The 16,448-nt window shown below is 30.3% G+C and overlaps 5 protein-coding genes across 6 annotated transcripts in view; 3 read left to right on the top strand and 2 right to left on the bottom strand.

Moving 5' to 3' along the window:
* LOC119676128 (peroxidase-like) overlaps positions 1-16,448 on the bottom strand; it is a gene marked incomplete at its 3' end in the record, with an annotated part of 95,526 nt that overhangs the window by 69,700 nt on the left and 9,378 nt on the right. The gene's annotated exons all lie outside the window — the stretch shown is intronic.
* LOC119678047 lies at positions 2,202-3,274 on the top strand. Its single transcript, XM_038089686.1, has 3 exons — positions 2,202-2,782; positions 2,846-3,083; positions 3,142-3,274. The coding sequence occupies exons 1-3, from the start codon at positions 2,421-2,423 to the stop codon at positions 3,271-3,273; spliced, it is 732 nt and encodes a 243-aa protein (XP_037945614.1). The 5' UTR covers positions 2,202-2,420; the 3' UTR covers position 3,274.
* On the top strand, positions 4,660-8,803 carry LOC119678041 (splicing factor 3A subunit 1). Its single transcript, XM_038089679.1, has 9 exons — positions 4,660-4,928; positions 5,001-5,165; positions 5,227-5,398; positions 5,456-5,781; positions 5,840-6,687; positions 6,742-6,973; positions 7,040-7,236; positions 7,300-7,473; positions 8,702-8,803. Exons 1-9 carry the CDS (start codon positions 4,817-4,819, stop codon positions 8,801-8,803), a joined length of 2,328 nt encoding a protein of 775 aa, XP_037945607.1. The 5' UTR covers positions 4,660-4,816.
* Positions 8,889-13,311, bottom strand: LOC119678044 (xylulose kinase). Of its 2 annotated transcripts, none has more exons than XM_038089681.1 (7): positions 13,099-13,311; positions 10,947-11,068; positions 10,750-10,861; positions 9,972-10,687; positions 9,679-9,900; positions 9,401-9,590; positions 8,889-9,342 (listed from the first exon to the last, which is right to left on the bottom strand). In XM_038089681.1, exons 1-7 carry the CDS (start codon positions 13,162-13,164, stop codon positions 9,082-9,084), a joined length of 1,689 nt encoding a protein of 562 aa, XP_037945609.1. In that variant the 5' UTR covers positions 13,165-13,311; the 3' UTR covers positions 8,889-9,081. The 2 variants fall into 2 exon arrangements, with proteins under 2 accessions (XP_037945609.1, XP_037945610.1); XM_038089682.1 differs by lacking the exon at positions 13,099-13,311 and adding an exon at positions 11,157-11,259.
* LOC119676126 (probable ATP-dependent RNA helicase ddx17) lies at positions 14,868-16,307 on the top strand. Its single transcript, XM_038087357.1, has 3 exons — positions 14,868-15,515; positions 15,601-15,708; positions 15,807-16,307. Exons 1-3 carry the CDS (start codon positions 14,868-14,870, stop codon positions 16,305-16,307), a joined length of 1,257 nt encoding a protein of 418 aa, XP_037943285.1.

Below are 16,448 nucleotides of genomic sequence, written 5' to 3'. Positions count from 1 at the left end.
ACTCGTAACACCGTACATATTAAAAACTTTATTATAATATTTAATAAAATATTTTCATATATATTCACATTAATATACGGGCTAAATGTCAAAAAATATGGTTCTGGGATATTTTACAAGCTCCTCGTTCTAAAGATAGAATATGATACCATGCTATATATGCTATTAAATAATAGGCAATATTCTACATATACTTTGCATTAATTTAAAAAACGTTATTAGAAGACTAATAGGATGGTAAGAATATTTTTCTCCTGATTGTTAGGTTTTGGGTATCATAATTACTTTTGCAAATTTTCTTGCGTTAGGAAGTTGCGCTATAACTACATAAACATACATGTTTTAGATGTAACACATATTTATTTTATTAAAATTTCTATACTTTACTGTCTATCATTATTATTTACTATCATCTATAAATCATATATTAAACTTAATTATTCGTCAAGGGGCTGTAGAAAGACTCATTTAAAAAAGGTTTTTTGAAAACTAATTCGTGTATTTAAGCATAAGTTACGAGCGCAAAAATGAAAGTTATAGACAATGTTCTATGTCCCATTATAATACTTCTACTTCAACTTCTAGTAGTCCAATATTATATTACTACTTTTACTAAACCAGATAATGGAGTAGATTTCTTTATTGTTGATCATATGTGGCAGCGATCATTACAATAATAGGTCTGTTCCATGAGCAACTCCAAGTAAAACTCAAGTAAGACACAAGTAAAGTAACTTTGCGTAACACTGTGTATACACAAATGCGTTCCACCAGCAAATTTTCGAGTAAATGAGAGCATCTGAAAGAGCGTAACTTCCCTGTCGAGATTTGAAAATGCTATACAGATTTTACTCGTACATTTTATTTCAAGTAAAATTTGTGTGATGTGTGAATCAGCTGTTTGGTTTGAATTTAAATTTTTGAATTGTTTATTTGCGCGACACTTGTGTTCTTATCAGATTTTACACAAAGTTGTTCCATGAAAATCTGTGTAAAGAGCGTAATTTGGCACTTTATTAGTGTTACGCTCTTAATCAAATGAGAATAATAAACAGACCTCTTCGATTGTTTATTTTATTATATATAATTTAATTTACAGGTATTTCGCAGCATAAAATTTTTTCAATTTATAATAATGATGTAGAAGTTTTCATAGTCAAAAATATTAATTTTCAATAAGTAAATTCTTAGTCTGATCATATAACAGCTAATCACGCCATACAAATGATAGATATGCTGCTATATATCTATTATCTGTGATCTTTGAAAACATTTATTGATTGAAATACGTATGTACTAATTTCTGATTTCTGGCAGTACGGAAAACAATTGTGGTCAGCTTAACAATTACCTTGATTAAATATTTAATATTTTTGATATTGGAATACTAGAAAATTATAATCAAGCATTACCACCGTGTACACTCCAAAATTGTATAAGTTTTCAATTTGTACCTTGTGAATCTGTTTTTATAAATACGTAAACTACATTAAATATTAGACCCAGTATTCGTTTAGCAGTTTATTTATAAATTTATACATGTAAATAGCATGCATGAAAGATATTTACTGCTTGATAATATCGTTTCTAAATATTTATTTAGGGCACACAAATTTAATGTTAAACAGCGTTTACATCGTGAGATTAAAAGTAAATTAAAGCATTGATATAGGTTAAGGTACTAATCTTGTTGCTTAATCTTAGATTTCCCATACAAAAGTTAATCTCGTTCTGGTCGAGATTAATTTATAATCTCCTTAGAAATGGTGATTATTTCTCTAAAATTTTTATTAAATTTGTTTAAAATTAGTTTTGTACATAATTATAACTAAAATTTGTTAAATTATTGTTATAAAACTTTTTATTAAATTCATATTACAATTTTTTTCTACAAAGTTGTAATTAAATGCTTTATTTACAGAAATTTGTCAAACACACGAAACAAAATATAACCAGAGAAACGTCAAGATAAATCTCCAATGTATAATGTGAACTGTGGAGATTAAAAATACAGATTAACTTAATTTCTTTCTCTTAATCTCACAATGTAAACGTAGCAAAAAGCTCTCCTATGCATGATAATTCTGTATTTATTCCATTGAAAACTGATATGTTATAAATATTCTAAGTAGTTTGAAAATATCTAAAATGCAACTCTGTTACTGATTTTCTGAACATACTTAAACAAAGTAAACAATCATTCGAATTGGCGAACAGTAATTCTTGCCGTGCATAAATATAAAGTGAAGTTCAATATTAAAAGAAAATAAGTAAGCTAAGATAAATATTATAAAATCTTATGTTTCTGAAGGATTTCATGTACCACAAACATTGGATATATTTCGTTACACAATTATCTCATTGAGTATAAACACTAGCTAATAGGTTTTTTATTCAAACTGCTTTCCATTTAAAACAAAATGAGCTACGACGACTGTAATGTGCTTACAACCATTTACAAGAATAAGCAATCTGAAGTTACTGAAGAGTTTTTTAAAAATAAACAGCTTCCAACAAATGAATTATCGCAGATTTGTAAGCCGAAGAAAAAATTTACAAGGTATAATTTTATGAAGGAGTTTTTATCAACGGTACTAACAACGCAGGATGGAGAAAATTCTAGTTGCGTTGAAAATTTGATTAATGAAGATATTACATATAATGATTTATCTTTATTATGCGATGAAGATCTCAAATTAATTGGTATAGAAAACAAAACCGAAAGAGAACAATTGCTTAACTGTTTCAATCAATTGCCAAACCAACAAGAAAGTTTTGATTAGTAAGTTTAATTAAAAAATTTTTAAATAGCTACGTTTTGCGTTAAATAATGTACATTTTTTAGTGTCGTGAATCATGCTGATGCAAAGGACTACAATAAAAGGATTTTATTTTATGCTTGTAATCATATGAATGCCATGCGTTATGCAGCAGCTGCAAACGGCAGTAAACTAAATTTCGTTGAAACCGATGATGAAACATTTAATGGTAAACTATACTTCTCTCGTTTAACCGATGAAGCTATTGAAATAATTATGAAAGAAACAAAGGAAGTAGAGAAACACATCAAATATTTAAATCAGGTATTGTGAGGCGAATAGATTTTCATAAACATTAAATTATATTTTCTTTCTTTAATAGGTGTTAAATGGAAAAGTCAACAATAAGGAAGAGATATTTGGTTCAAAAATTGAATCTAAAACCAGCAAGCTGTTTATTTTTGGTACTCTTATTATTTCTAGTGTGTTATTGGGAATATATTATTTTAAATAAAGAAAATAATTAAATTATTTTATGTAGTAAATATGTAAATATAACAATACATTTGTATCATATATTTTTTACTTTTAAATAATTTCTACACAAATATAAGTAGTACTCATCTTAAAATTAGTAATAGATCGAAGATGAGCAAAAGGATTGGTAGAGAAATCAATTCCAAGAACTAAGACATGTAGACATTTTTTTGAAAAAGAATCTCAAACCACATAAATCTTTTTGCTTCTCAAAGTACTATGTCTTTTTTCACAATACTGCCACTCAGGAAGATACAATTTAAACTTAAGTAATTTAAATATTTGATTATATTAAAATAAATGTTTCTCAAATGTCATGAAAAGATATCATCGAAATCAATTTTTGTTTTTGTGTTCATAGACGTAACGCATCATACGAAAGATATAATGTCTGCTAATACTTGAAACCGCTAGCAATCTCAGAATGTTATTGCTTACTTACAAGTACTTTCCTTGATCCTTTTATTTTAAAAGTGCTAATGATAACTCATAATTATATAAGCATCTTTTTAAAAACCTTAATTGTCTTGACTTCTAAATGATAACATGGTCTTATACGCGATTGTTCTGATACTGCGCGTTTACACTTACCGATGGTTTATCTATCGGATATGTGATATTCTTAATTGTTGTAGTGAAATGCACGAACTACCTCTGATTAAATCTTATAGCACATTCACACTGTCTCATTTAGGCAGTTTTGTTCATTATAACCACTAATGGGGATGATTTACCATACAAAAATCTTTCATATAAATGAGCTATTATTAATAAATCAGCTCATTAAAAGCGTAAATTGTCGAATGAAACTCTTAAAAATAAATTTCTCACAAGGAAAATTACCAATATTTAAAATATTTGTCTTATATTTCAGATGTAAAATGTAAACAAACAGCTGAGCTGTAAACAAAAACACTGAGGAAGTAGGTATTTAATGAAATATTTGTTTTTATTAACAAAATATCTAATTGATATATAAAATGTATTTAAATGATTTAATATATCAATAATATATTTAAATTTTTTATGTGATATATTATTAATTGCAGTTTATAAAAGTTCTATCAGCTGCATAAATATATTATAATAAATAATAAAATAAATATATGTCATTAATATAAATGAGTAAGTATCTAAATAAAACAGTGTGAATGTACTATTAGTACAATTTCATACTTGTATATGTTATCACCAACATAACTTCATTTATTAAAAAAAATTTAATAAATAATCAAGAAATTTGAATTTAAAATATTATATACAACGAAAATAATATTACACATGATATGAGTCGCCTCTCTTTTTAATAACTACAATGAATTAAAATTTAAAACTTAGTATACTGCCCTTGTAAAAGTAGGGAAAAAATTAGTGGTTGCAAAATAGTGTTAAATATATTGGGAAAGCAGTGACATTTGACATTTGAGCATTCAATCGTTTCGTTGCATCTGTCAGCATACAAGCGGTGTGTTATTGAAATTATTTGGAATAGAGTTTTTAACAAATATTAGTTAGTTAAAATGCCTTCTTTGGAGGCGGAAATAACAGTTGAACAGCAACAAAATGTTGAGCAATCTAGATCTATGTCTGGACCAATTATTGGAATAATCTATCCCCCACCGGAAGTTAGAAGTATCCTTTTTCAAAACTATTATATTAAGCATTCTGGTTTTCCTAAACTCAGTGTATTATTTTAAAAACTAGATATTGTCGATAAAACTGCAAGTTTTGTTGCTAGAAATGGCCCTGAATTTGAAGCACGAATTCGACAAAATGAGCTTGGCAATCCAAAATTCAACTTTCTTAGTGCCGGGGACCCTTACCACGCCTATTATAGGCATAAAGTCAATGAGTTCCGTGAAGGCAAAGGTATGATGGGCAACATAATATTTTTAAAGAAATTTGCTTAATACTAAATTTTTAATCTCAGATACTGGACCCAATGTCATATCGGGTATTAAACAATTATCAGTGACAAGTGCTGCGCAACAGAAGCAGCAAGAGCTGTTAAAACAAGTAGCTGAGCAGCAGTTTGTACCGAGGGAACCACCACCTGAGTTTGAATTTGTTGCTGATCCGCCATCTATATCAGCATTGGATTTGTAAAACCACTCTAACAATTTAATAATATAAAAGTAAATTTGTTTTTTTGATTGCAGAGATATTGTGAAGCTTACCGCACAGTTTGTTGCTAGAAATGGTCGTCAATTCTTGACTAATTTAATGAACAGAGAGCAACGCAACTTTCAGTTTGATTTTCTTCGCCCTCAGCACTCATTATTTCAATATTTCACTAAATTATTGGAGCAATACACGAAAATCCTTATCCCCCCAAAAGATTTAATGGGTAAATTGCGTTCTGAAAGTTCTGACGGCCGTTCAAGTACTAATTTAGTATTAGATCAAGTAAAATATCGCGCGAACTGGCAAAGGCATCAGGAAGCTCAGCGTCGACGGGAAGAAGAGAAAATTGAACGAGAAAGAGGTAATATCAAAGTAATAAGTAAAATGAATAATAAATAAAAATAATAATTTATTTTTAGTTGCATATGCGCAAATTGACTGGCACGACTTTGTAGTTGTGGAAACGGTTGATTATCAACCATTTGAGACGGGCAATTTTCCACCACCAACAACACCAGAAGAAGTAGGTGCACGTGTTCTTATGGAAGAACGTCTATTGGAAGAAGATGGCGATATAGAAATGCAAATTGAATCTGATGATGAGGATAGTCAGGATGCACCTATTTCTACTGGTGCTATTAAATTATCACAAATGGAAAATCGTACTAATATACAAATGAAAAATATTGCGCCAAATATGCCGACAGCGGCTAAAAAAGACAATATTCAGGTACAAGATATGGATGAAGCTTCAAGCGACGAAGAAACACCAAGTTCTTCTAAAACTCAACCGGCTGTTACACCATTATTGCCACCAACACATGATAAAGTTGTTGTTAAGAAATATGATCCGAAAGCTAATCAACAAAAAATACAAAAACCGCCAACATCTGATGAATATCTTATATCTCCTATAACAGGTGAAAAAATTCCAGCTTCTAAAGTCGCAGAGCATATGCGTATTGGCTTGCTTGATCCACGTTGGGTCGAACAAAGAGATAAACATACTGTTGATAAGATTAATCAGGAAACCGTGTTTGCAGCCGGTACTGCTATAGAAGCAAGTTTAAAGCAATTGGCTGAGCGACGTACCGATATTTTTGGTATTGGTGACGAAGAAACTGTAATTGGTAAAAAATTGGGTGAAGAAGAAACTAAAAAAGATGATCGCGTTACATGGGATGGTCACACTTCTAGCGTTGAAGCAGCAACAAGAGCAGCTCGTGCTAATATCACATTAGAAGATCAAATTCATCAAATACATAAGGTTGTTATCTTAATTGTTCAAAAAGATTATTATAAACATATATTGATTTTTTAGGTAAAAGGCTTGTTGCCGGATGAAGAAAAAGAAAAAATTGGTCCAAAACCAGTTACAAGCAAAACTACACTTTCGGCGCCTCCGCAGCCGCATCAACTTAGCAATAAACCTCATATACAACAATCACATCAACAATCGCATCATCATCAACCACAACAAATGCAACCACCACAACATTCTATACCGCAACCGCCAGTAATGATGATGCAAATGCGTCCACCTCCAATGATGCGTAATTTACTTTACATATAAAATTAATTTGTTAACTACACATATATATATACATATATATTTACAGCACCACCATTTCCTGTTCCTGGTTATTTACCTCCAATGCAGTCGGGTGGTCACCCACCTATCGCACCAGCGCCACCAGTTATGGATCAAAGTATGATATCAATTCCAACAATTCCTATTGATGATGAACCTCCAAATAAGAGAATGCGTTCTGAAGATAATCTAGTACCAGAAACAGAGTTCATTGCAATACATAAGGTAAAAAATATCTATTATATTATTCAGTTATAAATAAAAATTTTAATTATGCTCCTTTTTTAGAGTCCAATTACTATACAAGTACAAGTACCAAACATAATTGATAAGTCAGAATGGAAACTAAGTGGACAAACGATTGCAATATCATTGGCCTTAACGGATGCTGTTTCTAGTCTAAAGGCTAAAATACAGGAAGAAACAGGAATGCCTCCCGCAAAACAAAAAATTTCATACGAGGTTTGTAAAAAACGTTCCTTCGCACTCAGCTAATAGCTGATGGTACCACATAGTGTGTATGCATGAATTAGTTAAGCATTTAACGTAAATGAATCTTATTTGCCCAAATCAGTGATACGGAAGCAGCAAATAATATTTATTCTTTAAATTTAAAAAAGTAAGGATTACAAATCTTTATGCAGCAGTTAGTTTCTAGTACCAAAAACCGATTTATTGGTGATTAGTTATTGTTCTGTTGTTCTCGCAAGATTGAACTTTAATATCACTTATCATCAATGAGTTGTAATTAGGAGTAACAGTCCCACAATTTTAAAATTTAACATTTAAACCAAAATCTAAAACAACAAATACCATTCAGATAAACTACAACCACTTGATGTGCTTTAGTTTTCTTTTGAAAAAGATTTTCTTTACAGAATTGAACAATTTGAAAATCAATTATGATTTTACTTAATCATTTGAAACATTCAATTTCACAATAATGGTAAATCCGGTACGTGAGATTTTCAATTATATCTTTAAAGTTGTAAAGAATTTCCATAAAACAGGGCACATCCACTTCGATATTTAGTTCGTCTATCAAATTTTTTTTTTAGTGAACGTTGATTACTGACCATTATAGACAAGTAAGGTGAGAATATATATACTTTCTGTCCATATTGAACGTCGATGGATGTTCATTTTTAAAAATATCTAGATATATATATTGGCTGAGAGCGCACATATTAATACAACTATCAGAACTTCCATTCATAGACATCTAATGTCCATTATAATGCAATTCACTTTATATCTTGTATATGTTTTTAATAGTAAATACTATATAGGACATAAATTGTGTTCAAATTGATTTTGACTTATTTATATTATGTTCGAAAAAAACATATATCTAAATACACATATGAATATGATCTGAAAAATTTTTCTCCTTATTTATTTATAGCAATTAAGTAAATATATAAATATTGGACTGATAGCTCCAAACCAGGAAATGTTTCTTTATGAAAATATAAGTTAGAGTATGCTTGGGCATAGGACCGCCAATTTAATCAAACCTAAGTTAGGCTATTACTGCTATCATAAGGATCGACTTAAGCCAAAGTTATGTTTATGTTTATTTAACTTTTAAAGTACTTTTGATGATGATAATTATTTTGTGAACTTTTAAACATTTTCCATTACTTTGACTAGTTTGTCATCTAGATGAATAACACTAATTTCATTACAGGGCATGTTTTTCAAGGACAGCAACTCTATGGCATTCTACAATTTACTCACTGGAGCTACAGTACACTTACAAGTCAAGGAACGCGGTGGTCGTAAGAAATAAAATTAGTTTCTTAGTGAACTTTCCATTTATACGATTAATATAACTAAACTCAATTTATACAAATAAATTCTTTAAAGTTTTCTCTTTTTTTTGATAATTTAATGTTTATCACAATAGAAATTGCACTTTTAATTAAAGAATAAAATATTTATAAAATTTCTAAACAGTTAATAAAAAAACATAATATCAAAAATATGCGAGATGGAAGTGTACACTTATATAAAATTATATAAATCATTTCATGATTGGAATGCTTTCTATTACATTTTAGCTTGTAATTATGCTGTGGAATCCTCTAAAATGCGAGCCATTTCGCGATATCTTGCCAACATTGGCTCATATATATCTTGACTATCTTTACTCGGTGCGCACATGCGTTGCAAATGACTGGGAATGTATTGCAGAATATAATGTTGATAACTTTCGGGCGGACCCCATGTAACGGCGGCTTTCTTTTGTGCGTTCACCTTGCTTGTGTGTAAATACAATGCATATTTGGCTCTATATGCTGCTCCTAAAAGCGCAGCTTCACTATGTTTCTGTAATTAAAAAGAAAGTATATAACGAGAATAATACTTCTGTAAATTTCGAATTAACCTGTACATAAACCGGTGCATTAAACACATCAGACATTACTTGCAGAATTGCTTTATTCACAGAAGCACCGCCAGTTGCTATTATTTTTGTTTCTTCCCCAAAATTGAAACCCATATCAGTTGCTATTGCTCGTCTATGCAACATTTGACCCTCTATCAGGGCACGTATTTCAGCTTGTGGTGATCCAAATCTACATTTATATGTATAGAATTTTAATATCATTACAATGTGAAAGATATGATAATTAAGATATGATAATTAAGATATGATAATCTCACTTTGTCAAACCTTTATCAGCATCGGGTGAAGCTGAACTATGATTCTTATTCCAACGTAAATTGCCTTTCGCATTCGGTATTATTTCTAAGCTATGGAAATGTAATGCCATATTACCATAATTGCCCCGTGGTGTTGAATTCAGTAACTCACTAAAATTCGACCAGTTATCGTTTGCATCCACCCTTTTTAGAGCATCTCGCACCAGTGAACCATTTCGAAAACTAAAGAAAAACCATAAATAATTTATTTTATTTTAAAATCATTATACAACTCAAGAACGTTTAAAACAAACCAAAGTAAACCCATAAATTGATCAGTTTCAATAGGGTGGCAGAGCACATGTCCTTTCTCTAATTCTGGATTATTTTGTAAGTTCATCATTACTGTATCGCTTGTGCCTAACGACATAACCAACCAATTTTTTTCCACTACCATGCCTGATAAAGCTGATGGATTATCTCCTGTAAATGCAGCAACTTTGCAGTTCGCTGGCATACCAAAACGTTGTACGAAAAAATTGGATACATTTCCAATTATTGAATTTGTTGCAACGGGTTGTCCTAAACGTTCTTCCAAATCTGGTGCACATGAATTCAGGCATGGTTTGGACCATGTCTTTGTATCGATATCAAACAAATTCATTCCAGATGCATCAGCATAGTCTATAGGTGCTATATTGCCAAGAAATATAGATGCCAAAAAACTGCTTACAAGTGAGATTCGTTTAGTATCTTCATATGCGTGAGTACGTTGTTGGTAAATTTTACGTATCTGTGGGCCAGTAAATCTGGGATAGCATTTGGAACCAGTTATTCTCACCATTTCTGAAGCGCCACCGATAGCAGTCTCCATTTCAAGACACTGATTTTCTGTAGTACCATCCATCCATATTGGTGTACGTGTGACTGTAAAAGCTGAATCATCGATTTGTAAGTGCAGAAATTTATCTGGATCGAGATTTTTCAACTTTTGTATACCATACTGTGACCAGTAAAGTGAACCATGTTGCTATTAGGGAATATATTCTTATAATTATTATAATCAAAAAAGGTAAAATTTAATTTACTTACTTGTGCTGAACCACTTATCGCAGTGACTGTGCTTAAATCCGCTCCCTGCACTACTAAACGATCCAAAACAATGTCGAGTGCCTTAACCCACATAACTGGTTTCGCGAAAAATCTACACACCATAAAAATTATTTAATTATAAATGAAAGAGTTCACACGAGAATTAAAGATATAGTAAAGATTGGTTTAAAACTGACTCATTATTCAATTCACCAGCGTTAGCGCCGCCAGTGGTACGAAACTCTGGTAAATCGGTATCAAACTTCACTTCGGCTGTGGCCTTTGTCTCTAACTTTGCACTTAATTGGACTGCTTTTAACTAAAAAGTAAGAAATATCATTTTATTAATAGAAATAAATAAAATAGTAGAGGATTTATAGAGGATAGAGGATTTAATATATATTTACAAATCTGCGGATCTGACAGTTATAGATGGAGTAACAACGCCTCAGCTATGGGTACTCCATTCCATGAAATATTTTACTATCTTAATAAACGAAGGTTTCTATAAATTAGAAATCCACAAAAATTCTACTGAGAAAAATTTTTTTCTTAAGTAAGACAATATAATTAGCATTCCTATTTAATATAATAGAGCAGCTCAAATACTAAAACACAGTATGTGTTTTGTAAACTTTAATGTATGCAGCACGTATGGAAGACAGATCTACTTATAGTCTCACTCAAATTGTATCACAACATGTTTTGTGGTTAATTGAAGAGCGACTTAAAGCTTCGGAAAAAATTATATTCAAACAAACAATACTTCCGAAAATTGTCAATTTAGTAAGATGTCTAAAGAAGAATTCCTAAAGAAGTTTAAAACCCATGTAAGTGAAGTAATTAAAGAAATATATTGGTGGGAATGGAAAGTGAATATTTCTTCTAGTTAGTTAGTTAGTTATGGTGGATGGAGGAACGTGTCCTCCTCAATTAGCTAAAAAAGCCATTTTCAATCCACAAAACCTCATAATAGTGGATAGTAGAGAGAAGATCATACTATAACCAGCCAGAGGTATTAAAAAAAGCAAGAATCTGACCAATGCTGATGCTAGAGATTTCGCCGAATGTTGAAGAATGGGACCAAACCAGAACTTCTGTTTTATATAAAATATTCTGTTATAGAATATAGTTTTTAGTTTAAATTGATAATTGTGTTTTATTGTTTACAATTACAATAAAATATGCCAGTTCCATCACATGTCATTTGCGATTTCTTTTACTAAATAACTGGAAAAATACGTAGGAAGAAGTTTATAATATTCGTTACTGTTAAATTTGTTACTGTGCATTTAATTAATCATTTCAATTTAAATAAGAGCCATCACGCCTAGAAATTAACGATTAAACAACACGCAGACCTGCAAAACAACATTGCGTCACTTTCGTGGGCGCATTCTGGTAGCGTTGAAGAGATAACAAAAGACATACGTTTTGTTGGGTGTCATTGTGTCATCAATTTTTTTCGTATCAAATAAATAAAATAATTTAAATAAATATGTATTTCTTTAATATAACATTCTTTTAAATCTGAAAGGGTTTAAAACACACACATGAACGTTTGTACTTATCAAAAATTTAAATAATTGTTTGCATTAATTTGCAATTTATTTGTTATTAGCACATTTCTATTAACCCCAGGAGATAATTTCTTATCAGTTTTAAGTGTTTTAATTACGCAAAGTAAGATTTAATTCTTTGACCTTCAAATGTTGGTATTGCAATAAATTTCTATTGATGAAATAAATAAACTATCATATGTGATGTGAACAGATTAAAGTCAAAATCGGGCCATCATTTTTATAATCTGTTAATTATGGAGCGGTAGTACATTGTAGTTTAAGCTCATTCTTTGGTAGTTATTTGACTTTAGTAAGGTACTATTAAACAGCTTCAAGTAAAAAACTGGAAAACACCAATTAAAGAAATAATTAAAAAGAAAGTTAACACACATAACAAACAAAATTCTAAAAACATTGACCCATTATAAGTCTACTATAAAGAACAAGTATATGCTTGTAGACTATTTATCTTTTTTATATATTATCTTATTGATATAACTTAATATTAGTAAATATGTATTTTGTTCTTGAAACATATTGAATATAAATAAACCGATATTTATTGATCTCATAACTTCACAAACACCAAAAATGCCGTCACTATTTCATTAATAATAAACAAGTTCGGCATGCACTTAATCCGCGTGTAAATATTTTATAATTTTATTGTGTGTTTTAAAAACGCATATTTTAATCGATTATTTAATAATTTTCATTATATTCAAAATAATTAAACAAATTCTTTAAAATAAGTCATAACTGTTAACTGATTCCCAAATATGTTTACCTTTTGCGTACTCAGATCAAATCCCAAGTATGTTCCTTTCTCATCCTTTTCCTGTCGTGGTGGCATTATAATATTGTAATAATATAGTTTAAATATTTTAAGAAACCAATTTTTCCCTAATAATTTAGTAATAACCGACCCTACTCATATGACGCCCGCCATAGAACTTCCACTAACTTCGTTCACAACTAACTCAGCTGTTGCAGAAAACCTTAATAAGAAAATCAAATAAAAGCCTAGCATAAGCAAATTATACGCACTGTCACCTAATATAAACAAAAGTGGTGAAAAGTTAATTAAAAATGGTGAAATAGTCTTATATGCCAACATAGATAAGACATATATAATATAAATTTAAAAATTGTTTAATAATAAATTTTATATTATATATTATTATAAAAGTGCTCTCGAAATAAATCTCTCGTGAACTGCTGTTGAAAGGTGGAACTTTGGTTGTTATTTTTAATAACAGTTACTCAAAATTAATTACTCAAAGAGATGGTTTAATTAATTTAAATAATAAATTTTAACCGATTATATCAAAAAATATTTTTTTGCATTTTCTTTCGATACTTATTTTAATTGCAATTGGCAATTGAGTTTACATCACTTACTGGAATTTCAACCAATGAAATTTAAGACTGCAATCGTTTATTGAAATTTAATTAATTTTGAAATACTTAGGATGTGTGCGAGTTGATGGCTAAGTTGATGCTAAACCAAATGGGACTTTTCTTGGTATTTTTTGCACTGCACACATTTAGCAATTTATCAACAGCAGGTATCAACACATCACTACATTATCGCCACAACTTAGAATTTCCCTCATTTAGAATGCAACTTAGCCTAACTCGCACACGTCCTAAGTTGCGTTCTAAATGAGGGAAATTTTAAGTTGTGCCGATGTAGTGATGTGTCGATACGTGTTGATAAATGGTTAAATGTGTGCAGTGCAAAAAATCCCAAACAATCTTCCATTTGGTTTAGTATCAACTTAGCCTAACTCGCACACGTCCTTAGTTGCATTTAGAATATCATAAAATTGGAGAATCAAATTTTGTTTTATTTTTGTTATTGCATATAAAGTTTGTGTGGGATTGTAGATAGATAAACAATATTTTATGGCAAAAAATAATATTGCATATCTATGTGATTTTCAATCTTAAAAAACAGAACAGGTTTCATTGCCTGAAATTAAAAAGGTGTCAGCATTTTACTGTTGCCCTATCACTTCTGTCATAAACAGATTTTAAGTGACAAGTTATTTATAGTAATAATATCCATATAGTTACAGTATATTTAAATTTACTAGGCCTTATAACACGTTTCAATCCTGTTGAAATACCACACTTTTAAGATATTTAAAATAGGTTTGTTATATCGATTTTTCTAATAAATGTTTGATTTTATACACAAATCAAACATTTTTTATGCAAACTAAGTCAATCTACAAACAAATCAATGAGTTTACGCAATTATATCATTTAATACGTTTTATGCAAATTTAATCATAAATTGCAAGCAAAAATTAATTCGCTTATGTCAAACTATATTTTTGCGTTGCATTGTGTCCCATGCATAATGAATATATTAAAAATTTGTACTAATTTCAATCGTACCGTATGAAACTATTGGAGCCTGCACCAAGAGTTTTTCGTTTTAAAATTTTGCCGGCGTCAGATTTCTTGCAAAATTTGTTGTTCTTGTTCAATTAAAAACGTGGTTAAACAGGCGTTAATTTTATTTAGAAAAAAAAAATATTTATCAAAATGTCTGATTGGGAAGATGATTCGGAACCGAGTACACACGAAAGAAGTAAGCCTAAAACTTATACTGAATCTCGTAGAAGCCAGCAAGATAGTTACTTTCCTTTTCTGGAACGTGTTTCTGGAAACCCAACATATATTGGTGCTTTAATTGGACGGAGTGGATCAAATATAAAAAAAATACAATCCGATTTTAATGTTCGGGTTCAGATTGAAGAACAGACCAAAGATATTACTGTTAAAGGTCGTTATAGAGAAGATGTCGACGAAGCTATTAAAGTTATTAGTAAAATTATGTCTGGAGAAGACTCAAAATTTAACGGCACATCAAGTCGTGACATGCACACTAAACGTAAAGCTGATTACGGTAAATCTGAATATGATAAAAGAGATTACAATCGTGGTAAAGCTGAATATGGTAAATCTGAATATGATAAAAGAGATTACAATCGTGGTAAAGCTGATTATGGTAAATCTGAATATGATGAAAGAGATTATAGACGTGGTAAAGCTAATTATGGTAAATCTGAATATGATAAAAGAGATAACAATCGTAATAGCAATTCTCAAAATCGGTACAGTAACAATGAATATTATTCCGGAAATGACGAATTTGAACCGATTGATTGGACAGCTGCAAATAGCAGAGCTGTAAGTACAAATCTGAAAAAAATAATAAACAATCAATTTTTAAAAATTAAAACAATCCGCTTATATTATAAATATTGCGTTTTAGGAACAGAAAAATGATACGGACTCGAAGTATTCGTTTCCTAAAAATGATTATTCTTTTGGAAATGATGATTTTGAACCAATCGATTGGGCAGCTGCAAATCGTAACGCTGTAAATATTAAATAATGAAAACTACAGAAATATGTTTTAAATATTTAATTTCTAATATTAATATTGTTCATATGTTAATATTATATATTTATTAACAGGAAGAATCTCGTAAAGCGCGATGGGCAAATGCTCCAAAACTGACAAAAGATTTTTATCGTGAAGAGTCAGAAGTTGCTAATATGACGATGAAGGATGTGAATGAGTTGCGTCTTTCTAACAATAACATTACCGTTTCTCGACTCATAACAAGTAAAGATGAAAAGTTTGATGACATTCCTAATCCAGTTTGGAAATTCAAGCAATGTTTTAAAGATTATCCTGATCTTCTGGAAGAGATTAATAAACAGAACTTTACTGAACCCTCTCCAATACAGAAGCAAGCATGGCCTATATTATTAAAAGGAGAAGATTTGATAGGTATAGCCCAAACAGGCACAGGTAAAACCTTAGCATTTTTGCTTCCAGCTCTGATTCATACTGATGGTCAACCGAAACCTCGCAACGGTCCGAACATATTAGTACTGGCACCAACGCGAGAATTAGCACTACAAATAGAAAAAGAAGTAAACAAATACTCGTTCCGTGGAATGAAAGCGTAAGTTGGGAAAAAAATTAACTGATACGTACTATGAAAATAAATTTGTGATTTTATATAGTGTATGTATTTATGGTGGCGGTAGTCGACGTGATCAAATTAATGATTTTCAAAAAGGTGCTGAATGCATTATTTGCACACCTGG

Source organism: Teleopsis dalmanni, chromosome 2 (assembly GCF_002237135.1).
Source record: "Teleopsis dalmanni isolate 2A chromosome 2, ASM223713v2, whole genome shotgun sequence".
In the NCBI taxonomy this organism is placed as follows: Eukaryota; Metazoa; Arthropoda; class Insecta; order Diptera; family Diopsidae; genus Teleopsis; species Teleopsis dalmanni.
This window is presented reverse-complemented; position numbering and strand designations above follow the sequence as displayed.